An 18,660-nucleotide genomic window follows, 5' to 3' on the forward strand; every position below is an offset into this window, starting at 1 on the left:
TTTTATCATTTCGTAAGATGATATATTATTTTATATAATCTTTTAGCATCTTGTTGTCTTCATCTTTGATTTCGATGTAAATATGTTCCCTTATATTTAATTTCAATTCTTATCTAAAATAGTTTATCTTGATTCTTGAACTTAGGTTAAGTTACATAATTAATAGAGTAATTATAAAAGATAGCAATTTTTAGAATAATTACTAAGTATGTAGCAATATTTTAAAAAAATTGCAATTATAGCAAAGTCTATCAGTGATAGACGGATAGACTTCTATCGTCGATAGATCCTTATGGTTTATTAGTGATAGACTCTTATTATTGATAGATTTTGACAGATTTTGCTATATTTGCAATTTTTTTAAAATGTTGATATATACTTAATTATTTTGAATATAATTGCTACATTTGCAACTATTCCAAAAAAAATTGCAAAAACTACTCTTAATGTACGATTATATAGTTGCAATTATACTTTTGAATTTTCAAATTAAAAAAATCGAGAATCTCAAGTTCGTCCAAATTTTAAATTTAAACCTTCAAACTTACACATATATATATATGTATAAATTGTATCGATTATATAAATTTTAAAACTAATTATTAATATGGAAAGTTTGAGAGTGTAATTTGATACTAAAGCGAGGAAGAAAAGACCAAAAAAATCACGTGTGTTAGATATGATTTGCCGATTTGGTATGGGAAGGTGTGGGATTGGAAAAGCATAGGGAAGATTAAAGGGACGAGAGAGGAATTTTCACGTGATGGTGTGTTTTGGGTGTCCCTATGGAAAAAAAGCACGTAGATTCCGTACAACAACCGTGGTACTCTGCCTTGGTAGCACCAAACGACGCCACCAGCACGCGCCGCTCCTGCCTTTGCCGTAGCCAACCACGAGCCATGGTTTACAATTATCATTTCCAATTCTTCGGAAAAATAAAATTGGTGTTTTTTTTATTGCTTTGAAAGTAAAATTTATATATAAAGTACTATCACCCTATACCAAATTAATTACCCACAAATTTAGTATTGGTTTAGAGGATGTTCGACCCTCTCTCGAACTATATGTTAATTATATATCACATATATAAGAATAACATATCTAATATCAATATTAATAACTAATTTAGTAGTAAAATTGTTTTCTAGCTGCTTCAACAAATTTTTTGAATTTTTTACTGTAGCAAAGTAAATTATATGTTAATTTGATTAAAAATTACGGACATTTTACTTTGTTTAACCTAATTATAATTAATAATTAATTATGAATCTCACTAAATCACATCGATTAAAACGTATGATGATTTTTTAAGTTATTTTCGATCTCTCTTTTATTGAAAAATTGTGAGATAAAAATATATTACCTAAAAAAAATACGACTTTCAAAAAAACTTTTCGAATAATATGAAAACATTTTCATTTTATCTTTATATATTGTTCGTGTTTTCATTTTATCTTTATATATTACTTGTCTATTACCATAAATTTTTCGAACTAAGAGGAAGAAAAACTTTATAATAAATTGCAGCCTTTATCGTTATATTAATTTAATTATTTGAAACTAACTTACTAATTAGCATTAACCCATTGAAAAAGACAAAATTGAAATATTTATTTATAATAAAATGGCATGAAAACTTGCCCTAACCTTAATCGATGGAGTAGGTGGATCATAGGTTATAGACAAAAGGCAATTTGAGACTCATGAAAGTTACTTTGTCCTAAAGTGGTTTTTGATACAAACACACACCTAATCCTTTCACTTTCTTTAAAACATTTTGAAATGTAAAACACAATGTTCCTTTCTTATAACTTAAAACATCTTTGTAGCCATCATCCTCAACTACCTATAATATTTAGGCTACCTAAATTAAGACGGTGAATTTACCATCATGGACATCAATATTTTGTACCGTTCCCATACTTTTGAAATTTTATGGAAACGTTCGAAAAACTTCAACTTGCTTTGAGTGGAGTGAGTTATTATAGTCAAACTTTAATTATTATGTCTTCCATTATGATAGTTGAAATTTTCAATTGTTATAACTTATATACTTAACTATGGTATATTAAAATAGTTTGCACATCGAACATACAAACCATTATATATAAATCATAATAAAATAGTTGCATTTCAATACAAACAATTATAATCCACATACTATAATATCAAATCATGTCGAAAATTACTCATAAGTGGTTAACTATTACTTGTTTTTTAAGAAACTAGTCTATATCGATGGGTGAGTATTTGAAAGAATCAACCGTAGTTTGTTGGCAAGGATAGTTATTGAATAAAAAATTTCAATTCATCACTAATTGTCACAATATGAAAAAGAAAAAAACACGACAATGCACTTTGACAAAGTAGAACGTTAAGTTTTTATATGTTTATGAAAAACGAGTCATCAATTATAAAATGACTAAAAAAAAAGTAGGGTTTCTATATATATTTTCTTTTCGTACTCCATATAACAATTTATCTTTTCAACCGTTATACCCTTAATTATCTAGATTTTATTTTATAAAATTTACTTCTAAATTTGATCGAAGATCTCGAGATTTTTTCACGTAGGATTTAGATTTTGTTGTGTATTTTTCAACATGTGTGATTTATATAATTTTCAACGTAAAATGTGTACAACTAAGATAATATTAAACTACAAAAGATATGCCCTTCAATTTATGAGTAATTTTTATTTCTTTTCTTTTAGAAGAGAAAAAGATTGTTTTTTATAAATTAATGGAAATAATGAACCTCCCCCAACTTGGGCAATTCTTCGGCCATTTATTTTAAGTGGGCCTATTGGCCCAAGCCCAACAACCATCTTTCTCACACGAGCCATCCAACCACGTCTAGCGTGACGAATACGCGTATAAAATACTTATTTTTTTCTCTTTTTTTTAAAAAAAAAATTTGTTTGATACTATTTTTTTAAATTATTCAATTAATTCAAAAAATGTAAATATCTATATAATTCTCATATAAAATACTTATTTTTTTTCTCCATAATAAAACCACATCTCAATAAATTACACAACATTGTAAGATATGATCTTATTTATTTATTTACAAAAGTTAATATACAACTTTTCATTTATATGTATTTTTTATTTAATTAATGTATACTTTTTATTATTGTTATTATTGTATTGTTTCTGGATGGGAAAAACACTAATCCAAGTTCTAAGCAACATTGGGTGAGTTGACACGTCTCTCATTGATACTTCAAATAAAGCGATCGAAGTTGAATGTGAGAAGATCGAGACTTTGCAGTAGTTTGAATTCAAAATCTCGTATGCTTGTGAGTTGGTTGTGGAAACACTTAAATATTTCATCCATAATCAAAATGTCAACCCATCGTATAAACTACTTTTAAACATTTAGGGATTCTACTTCGAATCAAGATGAATTGAATTAAGAATGGGCATGAACACTTGAAAATTTGATCAAAACGAATGAAAAGGGTTGACCCGACGAACGAAACTCGATTTTTTATGGACCAGTCGGGGTTGGGTTTTTGAATGATATTTGAAAAACCGACCAACTTTTAATAATGATATTTTTTTATCATAATATGAAGTTAAATACAATATTAAACTTTTAAAATTGTTACCTAAGCCCAATATATGTTTATAGGCCAAGTCCGATGAACAATCCAACCCCAAACAAATTACAAAATACAAAATTTAATTGATTTATTTCTAAATATAGCAAAATAAATTAAAATATTTACAACATATAACAAATTTTTGAATTTTATCAATGATAAAAACTAATAAACTTCTATCACTATTACATATTATTGATAGAATCCGAAATTTCGTTATATCCTCTAAATAGTTTGTCAAATTTACTATTTTTGATATTTCTCCACGATAATCAAATTAAAATAAGAAAGAAAGAAAAACCAAAATCAAACTAAGAAAAAAAGTGACACACTTGAATCTCACCTAGGCGTGTAAGAATAACCCGACCAACCCGACAATCCAGACTACCCAACCCATATTATATGAGTTTGATTGGGTTAGTTAAAAATGTGGTTTGGGTTGCGGGTTGGAGGGTTGAAAAATTTAGGTCAACTCAACCCAACTCGAATTAATATAATAATATAAATAAATATTATATTTTATTATTATTTATTTAATAAAATTAATCTTGGGTTTCGAGAGTTTTTCTTTTTGTTTGTTTGACTTGAGACAAAACATATTCGATTTACAATTGATGATTTTCATTTACGAACATTAAAATTTAGAAACGAAAAAATAAAACAAAAATAATACAACCCAACCAAATCCATATTTTACGGGTTTGGTTGGAAACTTAATTTGGGTTATTCAGGTTGGCAACCCAAACAACCCAAAAATATGGGTTAGGTTAAGAATGTCTCCCAACCCAACCCGTTTATACCCCTAATCTCATATGCATGTACATATACATTCTTGTACATTGTACATACACATACACATAGACAAATTATTTTATTATAATATGAAATTATAAAATCCTAATATATAACAAATAAAATAAAGTATTTTTGAAAAGAAGCTATCAATTATATGTGTAATATTTATTTTAAAGGATTTGTATAAAAGATGTTTAAATTAAAAATGTATTTTATGAAATTCATTTTTATCTTAATTCATTCCAAACATATCATTAATTTAATTCCTCAATTTTCAAAAGAGACGTAATAATAAAAATAATTTCTCTAAAATATTTGTAGGTAAGAAAACACTTTCTTCAATACATTTTTCATAATTTACACCAAAAAGCCAATAGAGACTAATTTAAATAAGATTACATTAATACTGACTTGCGGCTCAAGTTTATAAAAGAAAACGTTGACTAGTCCGACCTGGCCTCACAGTAACTACGTGGGGGAGCAGGTACCAAATAGAACCCTTGGCGAAGGAAAAATCTTTTTTCCCTTTAATTTAATTGGGAATCAGCCATATAAAGTTAAACAGAGTTTTAATTGAGTAACCCTGCCCGTCACAAGAGAACCGTGAACCTACTGACACGTGTCCATATGATGGAAATTGTATGATCAAACGCGTACCACATCAGGGCTTACCTCACGGTCTAACGTGCCCCCTATTTTCCGTCCAACTTAGTAGGAAAAGAGCTTGACGCGCAGGGCAGAAGTGAAAAATGGCAGAGAAATAGATGAAGGTTCAGCCGCCTCCCTTTTCACTTCGTTTCTTCAGCTCTAGTCTTCAGTTACTCATTACAAGTTTCAGGTTTCTCTTCCTCTCTTACCATTCTCTTCTTGTGTTCTGCATAATGAGCTTGTTTTGTTTGTAATTGTTTGGTTCATTCATGGCCGGTGACAATTGTTTTGTTGTTGTTGTTGTTGTTGTTGTTGTTGTGTTTGTGTGATTTTGGAATTGATTATATGGGTTTGTTTCTGCTTTGTGATTTGTGGTTGGAAGAGTTTGATTAGTGTTTCGATTCTCAGTTTTGACCCCTTCTCTGTTCTTATTTGTTTCCAATGAAGTTGAATTTTGACATTTGTATATTGGGTTTTTCAATGTTTTTGATAGGTTAATTGGGGTTTCATGTGTATGTTTGTGTAATTCTTAGTTTTGTGATCGTTTTTGTGTAAGACCTTTGGTGGCTGAGAATGATAATTGGTCTTTTATGTGTTGCTATGTCACTATTCTCACTTGGTGTTAACATGTGACGGAAAACCTGGTGTAGGGATAGAAAATGGGAATAGTATGTGGTTTGCATTATTGGAAGTTGGATTGTTTTATGGTAGCAACTGGCTAATTTTGCAACCCTTTTATGGAAGTGATTTGCTTGTTATTACAGATTATGTTGCGAGCAAAGCAGATTGGCAGTCTTTCAAACAGTGCCAGATCATTTTTTCTTAGTGGATCACGATGTAATGCAGACGGGGCTTCGTGCACATGCCCTGAAGATGAAACTTGTGTTTCCCAGAGACAAAATGCTAGGAATGAAACCCTGCCCTCACAAAAGCCATCTACCTTGGTAGCCAATAGTTCACCTAGAGTAGGACCTTTAATTGCCGAAGAAGCAGCAAAAGTAATTGTATCTCACAAAACTGACAATGTTGATCTCTCAGTTTCTATTCGACAAGTTACGAACACTGGCCCCAATCACCAGAGGGGAGCAGAATGTGTAAGATACTCCAGTGGCCTTAACACTGTTCTGGATGGTGAGTGCTCTTCACCAAGGATAGCAGATCAGGTTGTTAAGGCAGGTATTATGGCTGTAAACTTATTCTCTGACTTCGTGAATTTTAAAATCCCCTTATCTGACTATGGTGGAACATTTAGCTCATCCAAGAATTGTATGGTTGATCCTGCCCGGTCCATTACTTCTGTCAAACCTTCAAAAATCAAGCATCTGAGAAGAGAGAATATTTCTAGAGTTCATTCCAGACCATCTGTTGAAACCCACGTAGATTCTAAGCCCCAAAGTAGTAGTAACCATGGTTCAAATTGCAAGCCCGCGCAATCCAGTTATGTCAAAGGCTCAAGGCAAGAAGTTTCCAAGGCCAGAACACAAAAGTCGGTGGTATTTCAAGATATCTCCTCAGACAAGTGTGATAAAAGGAATTTACCACAGAGAACAAGGGTTCATTCAAACAGTTTTACTTCACATTTTCATTCCATTGCACAGACCACAGGGTCAGACCTCACAAGTTCTTCTAAGAATTTGAAAAAGTTTCCAGATAATTTAAAAAGCCCCACAGGAATGGCACCAATCAATTCATCGTTTTTGAATTCGCCTAATGTTGTGGAAAGTGTTTCTTGCATATTGCAACAACTTAAATGGGGCCCTGCTGCAGAAGAAGCTATTGGGAAATTGAACTGTTCGATAGATGCATACCAGGCAAACCAAATTCTGAAGCGGGTAGATGACCATGCTGTTGCTCTTGGGTTCTTTTATTGGTTAAAGCGTCTAGCTAGGTTTAGACATGATGGGCACACTTATACTACTATGATTGGCCTCCTTGGTCGTGCCAAACAGTTTGCTGCTATAAATAAATTGCTTGATCAGATGATCAAGGATGGGTGCCAGCCCAATGTTGTAACATATAATCGTATAATTCATAGTTATGGTCGTGCAAACTATTTGCAAGAAGCTGTTAATGTATTCAAACAAATGCAGGAAGCAGGATGTGAGCCTGATAGAGTCACCTACTGCACACTCATTGACATTCATGCAAAATCTGGCTTTCTCGATGTTGCCATGGGAATGTATGAGAAGATGCAAGATGCTGGCCTCACTCCTGACACATTTACTTACAGTGTTATGATCAACTGCTTGGGGAAAGCTGGCCATTTAAATGCTGCACATAGGCTATTCTGCAGGATGGTTGATCAAGGCTGTGTTCCAAATTTGGTAACCTACAATATCATGATTGCTCTTCAAGCAAAAGCAAGGAATTACGAGATTGCATTGAAGCTGTACCGTGATATGCAACAATCAGGTTTTGAGCCAGATAAAGTGACTTACTGCATAGTTATGGAAGTATTAGGTCATTGTGGTTTCCTTGAGGAGGCTGAAGGTATATTTATTGAGATGCAAAAGAAGAACTGGGTGCCCGATGAACCTGTTTATGGTCTATTAGTGGACTTATGGGGAAAATCTGGTAATGTTCAAAAGGCATGGGAATGGTATCATGCTATGCTTAAGGCGGGTTTAAAGCCAAATGTTCCTACTTGCAATTCCTTGCTTAGTGCCTTTCTTAGGGTACACCAACTATCGGATGCCTATCAGCTGTTGCAATCTATGCTGACTTTTGGTTTAAAACCTTCTCTACAAACTTATACCTTGCTTCTCAGTTGTTGCACTGATGCGCAAACGAATGACATGGGGTTTTGTTGTGAACTCATGCAAGTCACCGGTCACCCAGCACACACATTCCTGGTGTCGTTGCCATCGGCTGGACCTAATGGTCAAAATGTGCGGGATCACATGAGCAAATTTTTGGACCTCATGCACAGTGAAGACAGAGAGAGCAAGAGGGGGCTCGTGGATGCAGTTGTAGATTTTCTTCATAAATCAGGACTTAAGGAGGAGGCAGGCTGTGTCTGGGAGGCTGCCATGCAAAAGAATGTCTATCCAGATGCTGTAAAGGAGAAAAGCTCCTGTTATTGGCTCATTAACTTGCACGTCATGTCTGATGGCACCGCCGTAACAGCTTTGTCTAGGACTCTTGCTTGGTTTCGCCAGCAACTACTTCTTTCAGGTGTCGGTCCCAGCCGAATTGATATTGTGACTGGATGGGGTCGGCGAAGTAAGGTCACTGGATCTTCCCTAGTGAGACAGGCAGTTCAGGACCTGCTGAGCATTTTTAGCTTCCCTTTCTTCACTGAAAATGGTAATTCTGGATGTTTTGTCGGGTGTGGGGAACCTCTAAGTAGATGGTTGCACCAATCTTATGTGGAGAGGATGCATTTGTTGTAGTAGTGCACCTCTTCTTAACTCTATTCTAAACTCTCTCTTTATAACCAAAATTCAATTTTGTATGGATTGTATTTAGATTAATTCTTGGATCAGGTATTTGTAGAAATCTCTCCATATTCAAGTTGAAAGCTCAGCATTTAATTTTAAAACTGCTTCACAACTTTCTGGAGTGGAGTTTGGCTGTATGTTAGTAGTTATAAGAACCTTTTAAAGGGAACTATTATTGTTTTGTAGCAAGCAGGTTTTTGTCTTTCTATAGTGGGGAACTTTTGCAGAAGATGAATAATTTTTTTCTATCTAGATGACCTATGCAAGAATTACATACCTTGATCTAGTTCTAAATACAAACTGCTCTTATCTCCCCTCAAACCCAGATGTATTAAATATAGTGATTAAGAATTGATGTTTTTCTTTTTATCTACTTTATAATTATTACGGTTCTTTTTTTCAAGAATAATAATAATAAATAAAGTTTAAAGATTTTGTCATTTTTGATACTTTCCCATAAGAAGGAAATTATAATTTTTTTTATTACAAAGTTTGTCCTTTGATTTTTGAAGATTGTGCTTGTTCTTCTACCCCTTTCTTTGATTCTTTTTCTGTAGAAAAGTGTAATGTTAAAGTTTCAAAGACAATAATTATAGGTGAAATTTGTATTTATCAAAATTTTATAAACTAACAAAATAACATTTATTCCCTAAAATTTTAAGAAACAAATTAATCCTGTAAATTTCATAACTATTAGGTGAGGTTCATTTTCTATAAGGTAATGTTAACCGACTTGATTGGATTGAATAGTTAGCACATTTTTCTTTAACAACTTAGTATTTAAAGATTTTTTTTCTCCCTTAGTTGGTTTTCTAAATTCTCTTAGATCGATTTGTTAACAGTAAAATTACAAGATAAGTATAGAGAAGTTGAAATCAAAATTCATTAGAACTGAAAATTCTAAAGTCAAAATATTAGTTTAAAAATGAAAAAAATATAAAAATTTGGGTGTCATAATATAGAAATGAAACGTTATATGATAAGAGTTCCATCATTACACATGAAAATCAAAGTATTATAATTATAAACATTTTTTTCTCCTCATAAATATATTTAGATTAAATAAATGAATAAACGATTAGTAATTATTTTGACACAATAAAAAAACAATAATAAAAAATCAGTTGTGGCTTAAGAATAATTAACTCTTAATCAAGGGGTTTAATCTTAATCACAATCCCCAAAGAGTACAAAAGACGTATTTCTGCTTAATCCCCCGTTCATTACAAATTGCTTTTTTTGCTCTCTCTCTCTCTCTCGTTCTTCCCATCTCGAGGAGAGAGACCACTCTACTTCTCCATTCCCCGCCCAATTTATCTTCTTCTCCGGCGACGGCAATCTTTCCACATTAACCGCCACCGGAATCTTTACTGTCTAAGACTGTATCTTCTTCCTATATCCTTTCAATCCGCGAGTAAGTTTCTTTTACTCATTCTTGTTATTCTTGATATGAGGGCCATATATAGTCTTTTTCAATAATGCATGTAAATTCGATTCGTATAGAGTTTCTGGATGGCGCGCAAGAAGAAGAACACTGATCCGCGTCAAGGAGTCGCCGGTGAGGGTCCAAGTGAAGCGACCGCTGCCGGAAAGAGTTCAGTATCTGATAAGCCGAGTAGTCAAAATCAAAGTAGGATCGACAGGGTGGTTGTCAAGGAATCGGATGAAGGTCTGTCGTATTCCGCAATTAAACTCGAATGTGAGAAGGCTCTTACCGCACTTCGGCGCGGAAACCACACCAAGGCACTCAGGCTTATGAAGGACTTGAGTTCAAGAAATGAGAACTCTGTTAACTCGGCACTGATTCATCGCGTTCAGGGTACTCTTCTTGTAAAAGTTGCGTCGATTATTGATGACCCGAGTACAAAGCAGCGGCATTTGAAAAATGCGATTGAGTCGGCTCGGAAAGCTGTCCAACTCTCACCAGACTCAATTGAATTTTCACATTTCTACGCAAATTTGCTTTATGAGGCCGCAAATGATGCAAAGGAGTACGAAGAGGTCGTGCGAGAGTGTGAGCGGGCCTTGGTAATTGAAAATCCTATCGATCCTGCCAAAGAAAGTTTGCAAGACGAACAGAATCAGAAAATACCTACTGCCGAAGCCCGAATCACACACGTTCAGACGGAATTGAGGCAGTTAATTCAAAAATCGAGTATATACTCTATATCATCTTGGATGAAGAATTTAGGTAACGGGGAAGAGAAGTTCAGATTGATTCCCCTTAGAAGAGTGACAGAGGACCCAATGGAGGTGGGGATGGTTCAGGCTAGAAGGGCAAACGAAATCAAGAAAGCAACCAAAACGCCTGAAGAGCGAAGGAAGCAGATTGAAGTCCGTGTTGCTGCTGCAAGGCTGATGCAACAACAGTCTGAGTCGCCTCCAATGCAGGATGAAGGAGGTAAAGCTGATCGGACCCCGGATTCATCTTCAGGGTCTGTTCGGACCCAGGAGACATCTTCAGGGTCTGTTCGGAACCAGGAGACATCTCCAGGGTCTGTTACAAGGGTTGTTGAGCGGCGGAAACATGGTAGTGTGCGGAAACTTGGCTCTTCAGCTGAAAGAAAGAATTGGGTTTATTCTTTGTGGAATTCTATGAGTTCAGAATCAAAGAAAGATGTGCTTAAGATCAAGATTAGTGATCTTGAGACTCACTTTAGTTCTTTGAAGGATACCTCGGCAAATGAATTTATTTCAGAAGCCTTGTCTTTTTATGACGCCAATAAAACATGGAAATTTTGGGTTTGCTGCAAATGTGATAAGAAATTTGTGAATCCAGAATCCCATATGCACCACGTGGCTCAAGAGCACTTGGGCAACCTTTTGCCGAAAATGCAATCTATGTTGCCACACAATGTCGATAATGATTGGAGTGAAATGCTTCTCAATTGCTCTTGGAAACCGTTGGATGTTTCAGCTACAACCAAAATGTTCACAGATCAAACTAAATGCAAAGATTCTGAGTTCGTTGAAGATATGTGCCCACAACGTTTTTCAGAATGTGACGAGTGTCTCAAAGACGCATGGGATTCTTCTCCAGAGAAGCAGGATCATGAGAATATTTTAAATGAATCCAAACTTTATGAAAAAATTAGCAACAGCGGATATCAAATACCTGATAGTTTTCCAGTATCTGATGACCCTGAGCGTGCAAAGCTTCTTGAAAAAATTCGTGCGGTATTTGAGTTACTTATTAAACATAAATATCTTGCTGCAAGCCAGCTAAACAAGATTATACAATTTACCATGGATGAGCTACAGGGTATTGTTTCTGGACCTCATCTTCTAAAGCAGGGTCTAGATCAAACACCACAATGTATTTGCTTTCTAGGTGCTTCTCAGCTTAGGAAAATCCTTAAGTTTTTGCAAGAATTATCTCAGTCTAGTGGTGTAGGTAGATACTCTGATAGAAGTACCGATCAAAATGAAGATTCAAAGAGTGACAAACAATCTGTTGAGGTCGAAGAGAAAATTGTCTTTAATGGAGATGCATCACTTCTACTCCTTAATGAGGGTTTGTTATCATCTAAAACCCCTCATGTCAGTGATCAGATGCCTGCTGCAAGTGAGGTTAATTCTGACGATCCTTTCCTATCATGGATATATGCAAGTCCCTCTAGTGGGGAACAATTAGCATCATGGGCAAAAACAAAGGAGGAAAAGAAACAAGGGCAAACGGAAAATTTTCAATCGCTTGAGAAGGAATTTTACCAACTGCAGAACCTTTGTGAGAGAAAATGTGAGCATTTGAACTATGAGGAAGCACTGCAGTCAGTGGAGGATCTCTGCCTTGAAGAGGGCAAGAAGAGAGAAGCTATAACTGAATTTATCCCCAAAAGTTATGAGTCAGTCCTGAGGAAGCGAAGAGAGGAGCTTATCGAGGCTGAAAACGATGCGATGTATATAGGCAGTAGGTTTGAGTTGGATGCTTTAACTAATGTTTTGAAAGAAGCTGAAGCTCTGAATGTTAATCAACTTGGATATGGGGAAAATTTTGCCAGCATTCCTTCTCAGTTATATGATTTGGAATCTGGTGAAGATGAAGGTTGGAGGGCTAAGGATTATTTGCATCAAGTTGATACTTGTATTGAAGTTGCAATAAAGAGACAGAAGGAACAACTATCTATTGAGGTTTGTTTAATTATGGATGCTTGACTAATGAAATTTAGAGAAATTAGCTGTTTGCTCATTTTATTGATCTTGCAGATTAGCAAAATTGATGGACGCATCATGCGAAATGTTACTGGAATGCAAGAGTTGGAACTTAAGCTGGACCCTGTTTCGGCACACGATTATCAATCAATATTGTTGCCTCTTGTGAACTCATACTTGAGGGTATGTACAATAGGTTAATATTAACCAATATTTCTTAAACCTTTTGGGACTAAAATGACCGATTCTAATAACAAACTATAACATGCAGGCACATTTAGAAGATTTGGCTGAAAAAGATGTCACGAAGAAGTCTGATGCTGCAAGAGAAGCATTTTTAGCTGAACTGGAACGAGATTCAAAGAAGGATAGCAAAGGTGGAAGTGATAATCTGAAACATGCACGTGAAAAGTCAAAGGAAAAGAAAAAGAGCAAGGAGTTTAGGAAAGCCAAGGACTCTAAGGTTGTCTGTCATTTTACAACTAGAAGTTTAGGTTCACGATTTTGTTGTTTTTGCAACTTGGTTGTTCTTGGTGACTTGTGATATTTTAAAATTTTATTTCTGCAGTTGGTCAGCGTTCGTGAGCAAAATGTGCCTCATGATGAGGTTGTCGATAGAGAGTAAGTATTACTGTTGGCTTCTCCCCTTTCTGGGACCTCTAATCAGTTTTGGGCATTTGTTTTGTAAGAAGATCATGAAGGTCCGTAATCTTCTATCTAATTTCCTTATTGGTGGCTGTTTGGTCAATAACTTGTTGCAGTACCTTTCAAGTTCCATCTGATGGTGATGCCGCAGAGGTGGATATTGCTGTTAGTGAGAACTCTGATGCTTTAAGACTAGAAGAGGAAGAGATAAGACGCAAAATTGAGCTAGAAGCAGATGAAAGAAAGCTAGAAGAGACTTTGGAGTATCAAAGACGAATTGAGAAGGAGGCTAAACAAAAGCATTTGGCTGAACTACAAAAGAAATCTGCACAGACAAATCTAAAGAAGAAAGTTGCTCTGGCAGTACCTGAGAATCCCATTGGATTCACCCCCAGTGTTGAGGGTGTTGATGAGCATTTTAAGCTTTCTGTGGTGGTAAATGTTATTTTTACATTCTTCTCCTTTTTGTTATTTAAACGAATTATGAAACTTCCTAATTCTACATGTATCATGTACAAAGTTTGAAAAAAAAATACTTAAAATGATCTTATAAATTGCTATTTTAGGATCAATTGGCAGAAAATGATTTGGTTCCCGACTCTTCTAGTACGGCAAGTGCTTCTTCAGGTGATGATCAGATTAGTGATACACGTTGATGGAAAGTTGCTTGGAGACAAGATGCTGTGGTGTTCTTAGTGTTGGATTCATCATTCTCTTTTTCTTTTGCAGGTGCATCCAATGTGGAAAATTCAGATACTAGCCTGCGATCGTCTGATAGGAGGAAGGGTAGGAGAGGTAGACGACATAAGGGTGTAACCAAACCAGTTGATGGAAATCAATCTTCACATTCTGATAAGGATAATGTAGCCTTTGATAGCCAACTGAATGAGCAAGTTAGATATCATGACAATCTCCCAGTAGATAGTGGTGAGTGCACATTCTACTTTGAAAATCACTATTTATTTTCAACTCATTGATAAATGAGAACTGTGAATGATGGATGCCTTGTGTTTTATTCCTTTTAAATGATTGATGAATAATATGGGCGTGGAAGTAGAAACTGTTAATAGTCAAATTTTGGTTTCATGGACTGGTCACAAGTTATTATGTTTTGTTATCTCCTGTATTTTGTTACGGAAGGTATAGGTTATTTTAAGGAATAATTTGGAAAGAAAGCTGGAGGTTATTCCCCTGAAGGTACAATTTGGAATGGAAGATATAGGATTCTAATTGGACCCAAAACAAATTTCATCAATTAAATAAAAATTTCTTTCATTCAGGTCTAGTTCTCCTTGCATGATATATTTATGTACGTTGTATTCTTTTCCTCGCTTGTGGAAGATATTCAAAGTATTAAATATTTAATTTTTACATTCATACCTCGATCAATAGTATGCCTATGCAAATCAAATCACTGTTCATTTTAGACTTTACTAACATAATCGTGTGCTCTGATCCAATCAGTTAATCCCCATTCTGAAGATAATAGTACGAAGACTTTGAGACAACAACAAGCAGAGGATGATGAGAAACAATTTCAAGCTGACCTTAAGAAGGCTGTACGCGAGAGCCTTGGTTAGGATTCTCTCTTGTCTTTTCTCTTTTCATTTTTAGTTGACTCATTATGGTTTTAATTTGGTTTATCTGTAATTTGCAAGAAAAACTGTTAAAAAAAGATGCATTTTCTTTACAGGATACCTTCCCTTTTTTATTTTGTGACAATTTTTGCCCATAGATTTGCTGCTATGTTTTTGTGTGTAATAGAACTCCATTGTCTCTCTAAAAGTATGCTTGATGGATGGAACCGTGTTTTTCTCCTTGTGTTTTTTGCATATTGTTTTTAGCAAGCGTTTAGTTTCCATCTCATGGTTCTATATAGTTCTTTGGTTTCAGGATATGATTGTCTCAAATTTTTAGTTATAAATTTTTAATAACTAAATAAAGCCATATAAAGGATTGCAACTTTTTTATGTTAATCTTTAATCTGCTTTGAACTCGAAGAATGATTAGATTTCTAGAGAATCCTGCATTTATGAGCGCTTGTTTCTGTTTCCTTTTCTGTATATTAACTGCCATAATATTCAACTGTATTTTTAATGTTTTCTCAGATGCATTTCAAGAAAAGCAGAACTTTCCAAGTTCCAGTACACCATCAACCAGTCGTGGTGAAGTAGATAGTACCGATCTTCCATCAAATGAACTCAATGCAGGCAATGTGCAGGGAGCAGATATTTGTGGTACAGGACTTAAGAATGAAATTGGTGAATACAATTGCTTTCTGAATGTGATTATTCAGGTGAGTGCATGACAGAAGAAGGTTATACTTCAGTTTGCAGTTTGCTAGTTCTTTGTTTCTCTTTCTGCATATGGAGTCTAAAATGTTGTCTTGTTTTACATGAGATCAGTCCTTATGGCATTTACGAAGGTTTCGAGAAGAGTTCCTGAGAAGATCTAAGATCAAGCATGTTCATGTTGGGGATCCCTGTGTTGTTTGTGCATTATATGATATCTTCACTGCCTTGAGCATGGCATCTGCAGATGCTAGAAAAGAAGCAGTTGCCCCCACTTCTTTGAGAATAGCTCTGAGTACTCTTTGTCCTGATAATAAATTTTTCCAAGAGGTAGTTCTGCATAGCCCTAGTTTCTTACGCCTGTAACTTAAAAAGAAGAAAGAAAGTGAATTCTACTCTTCTTAATTTCTTGTTATAATTATGAAAAAATCTACAACTAATTTTTGGTGCTTATTTAGGGCCAAATGAACGACGCCTCTGAAGTGCTGGCAGTCATATTTGATTGCCTACACCAGTCATTGACTCCTAGTTTGAGCATTTCTGATACAGAATCAGTAGAAAGCAATTGCATGGGGTCGTGGGACTGTGCAAGTGACACTTGTTTGGTACATTCCATTTTTGGCATGGACATTTTTGAACGAATGAATTGCTATAGCTGTGGCCTGGAATCTAGACATCTAAAGTACACTTCCTTCTTTCACAATATAAATGCGAGTGCCCTTCGAACAATGAAGGTAATAGAAGCCGCCTTTCCCTGGTGTTGAAGATCATTGTTTTAAGGACATTATACTTTATACTGTTTTTCTTATTCAATTTTCTTTCCTATCCAGGTCATGTGTACAGAAAGCTCCTTCGATGAACTTCTGAATGTTGTTGAAATGAATCATCAGCTAGCTTGTGATTTGGATGTTGGTGGTTGCGGAAAGCTCAATTACATTCATCACTTTCTTACTGCACCACCACATGTGTTCACAACAGGTGTTCTAAATAATGTTTGTCTCTTCCCTCCCTCCCATTACCCTGCATCTATTATTCATGATGTTTTACCTGCATGTAATTTTGTTGTTGTAGTCTTGGGCTGGCAGAACACTTGTGAGAGTGCTGATGACATAACAGCGACATTAGCTGCTCTGGATACTGAGATAGATATCAGTGTTCTTTATCGGGGTCTAGATCCAAAGAGTACACATAACTTGGTATCAGTGGTATGTACTCGTCAGCCGTCTCTCTTAATTTGTATGTGCATGTACTCTTAGGGTGGAGCTTATTTTAACATGCCAAAAATGTTTTACTGGGAGGCTTCTTTGAGTGGTTTGGCGAATGTTCATGGGTATGGAAGCTACCTATTAGTCATTGATGTTTAAAATCACGTCAACCACGGGTTTCAAGTAATCATAGACATTCAGGACACCTGTTCTTCATGTATTTTATTTCAAATGAGGATATTCGTGTTGATTTTTGTTACCAAAATTTTCCCAGTCTCTTTACTACTTTTCTGTTGAGATGAGCATGGATTCTGCTCAAATTAGATGCATTTTATTTTTATTATTATTCTTTCTGTTGATTTATGCCTAGTTACAATGAATTATTTTTGTTGGATTCTTTCCTTTTATGCGATTAGATCTGGATTCTATTTAAGTTAGGGTTTTTGTCTTGTTAAAATAAGAAAGTGAGGAATTGTTTAATTATATTCCAACTTTTCCACACTTTCTTAATTTTTGTAAACTAGTAATATTGTTAGGTATTCATTCAATAATATTCATCATTTTTTGTTTCATCAAGCATATTTTACCCGCAGAAAACAATAATCTAGCATCTCCAGATATCCTAAATACACCAAACACAGTTATCTAACAGTCAACTCTTCATGCTTAAATCAGATGACCGTTTGGGGTTTTAACATGAGAAGGTTAGGTTTGCATGCTAATTTTGGTGTAAGGCCTTAAATTAAGCATCTATAAGCATAGCCATTGCCCGTTGTCTTGCTATAAAATCAACATTTTCTTCTTAATTAACGTCGGTGCTTCTAGAGTAGATGTTTGTCCGTATGGCATCTTTAAACTTATTGTGTTCATAGTGGATTTTCCAAAAGAAGAAGTCCAGTTGACTGAATACTCAGTTCTCTGATATGTGCACTCAATTTTGTAGGTTTGCTATTATGGTCAACACTATCATTGTTTTGCCTACAGTCACGACAAGAAATGCTGGATAAAGTATGATGATAGAACTGTTAAGGTAAGCTCTTATTTTCCTCTGCCTCTTTTTTCTTTTTGGTGTGTATGGTTTTTTTTCCTCCTCTTCCTCTCATGTAACATAAACCGTGCTCATCATGAACTAGGTAATTGGTGACTGGCTTGATGTTCTTACCATGTGCGAAAAAGGACATTTGCAACCTCAGGTTCTTTTCTTTGAAGCTGTAAATTAGCGATATTTTGGAACTGTCTCATTAGCCATACTGGTGGAACGTGAGTTACATTTGATTTCTGCCTCGGGAAGGAGTTGTTTATAGGGAAAGACTTGCCATGTACATCCACAGAATTCAGACAGTACGTGTAACATTTGTTTTGAAAGAAAAATTTTGACCGGGTCATATCATAAATCTCTGAGTTTTCTGATACAATCAACGAATTTTTGGAGATCTGGTCCTCAAGGAGAATATTGTAAGTAAGATAAACTTTCTTCTAAATTGAGGGAGCCAGATGATTGGAAAGCCAAAAGTTAGATAGGCCACTCAGGTTTCTGCCTCTGGAATACCTTCTTGGTTTTGATCCTCTAAATAGTTGCTAGAGAAGGTAAGGAACATAGGGTGATTTTTTGTGATATCATACTTAGGATGTTATAGCTGTATCATAAGAGTAATGATGTCTGGTTGTTGAGAAGACCAACATAGCGAACAGTTGAGACACAGTCTAGTTAGAGACAATGCTAGATGTTTTTCATCTTCATTTACTTTTCTGCAGTTTTAGGTGCTGTATAGTTCCAATCAAAATTCAGTTAGGATGTTATACACTCTATATTTTGTCATCCAGATTTGAATGAATCAATATGAATCAGTCTTCAAGTTCCCTATTCTGCATTT

General features: G+C 35.0%; 2 protein-coding genes across 3 annotated transcripts; both read left to right on the forward strand.

The window, feature by feature from the left end:
• Positions 1-5,078: 5,078 nt before the first annotated feature.
• LOC103493965 (pentatricopeptide repeat-containing protein At1g18900) lies at positions 5,079-8,594 on the forward strand. Of its 2 annotated transcripts, none has more exons than XM_008454948.3 (2): positions 5,079-5,243; positions 5,818-8,594. In XM_008454948.3, the coding sequence occupies exon 2, from the start codon at positions 5,821-5,823 to the stop codon at positions 8,443-8,445; it is 2,625 nt and encodes an 874-aa protein (XP_008453170.1). In that variant the 5' UTR covers positions 5,079-5,243; positions 5,818-5,820; the 3' UTR covers positions 8,446-8,594. The 2 variants fall into 2 exon arrangements, with proteins under 2 accessions (XP_008453170.1, XP_050937057.1); XM_051081100.1 differs by having other exon boundaries at positions 5,115-5,243; positions 5,798-8,594.
• Positions 8,595-9,723: 1,129 nt separating this feature from the next.
• Positions 9,724-18,653, forward strand: LOC103493964 (uncharacterized). Its single transcript, XM_008454946.3, has 16 exons — positions 9,724-9,907; positions 9,997-12,624; positions 12,700-12,828; positions 12,917-13,108; positions 13,214-13,266; positions 13,407-13,725; positions 13,857-13,917; positions 14,020-14,217; positions 14,755-14,865; positions 15,399-15,586; positions 15,696-15,911; positions 16,040-16,315; positions 16,412-16,559; positions 16,653-16,786; positions 17,730-17,816; positions 17,920-18,653. The coding sequence occupies exons 2-16, from the start codon at positions 10,006-10,008 to the stop codon at positions 18,004-18,006; spliced, it is 4,818 nt and encodes a 1,605-aa protein (XP_008453168.1). The 5' UTR covers positions 9,724-9,907; positions 9,997-10,005; the 3' UTR covers positions 18,007-18,653.
• The last annotated feature ends 7 nt before the right edge of the window (positions 18,654-18,660 follow it).

Source organism: Cucumis melo, chromosome 2 (genome assembly GCF_025177605.1).
Source record: "Cucumis melo cultivar AY chromosome 2, USDA_Cmelo_AY_1.0, whole genome shotgun sequence".
In the NCBI taxonomy this organism is placed as follows: Eukaryota; Viridiplantae; Streptophyta; class Magnoliopsida; order Cucurbitales; family Cucurbitaceae; genus Cucumis; species Cucumis melo.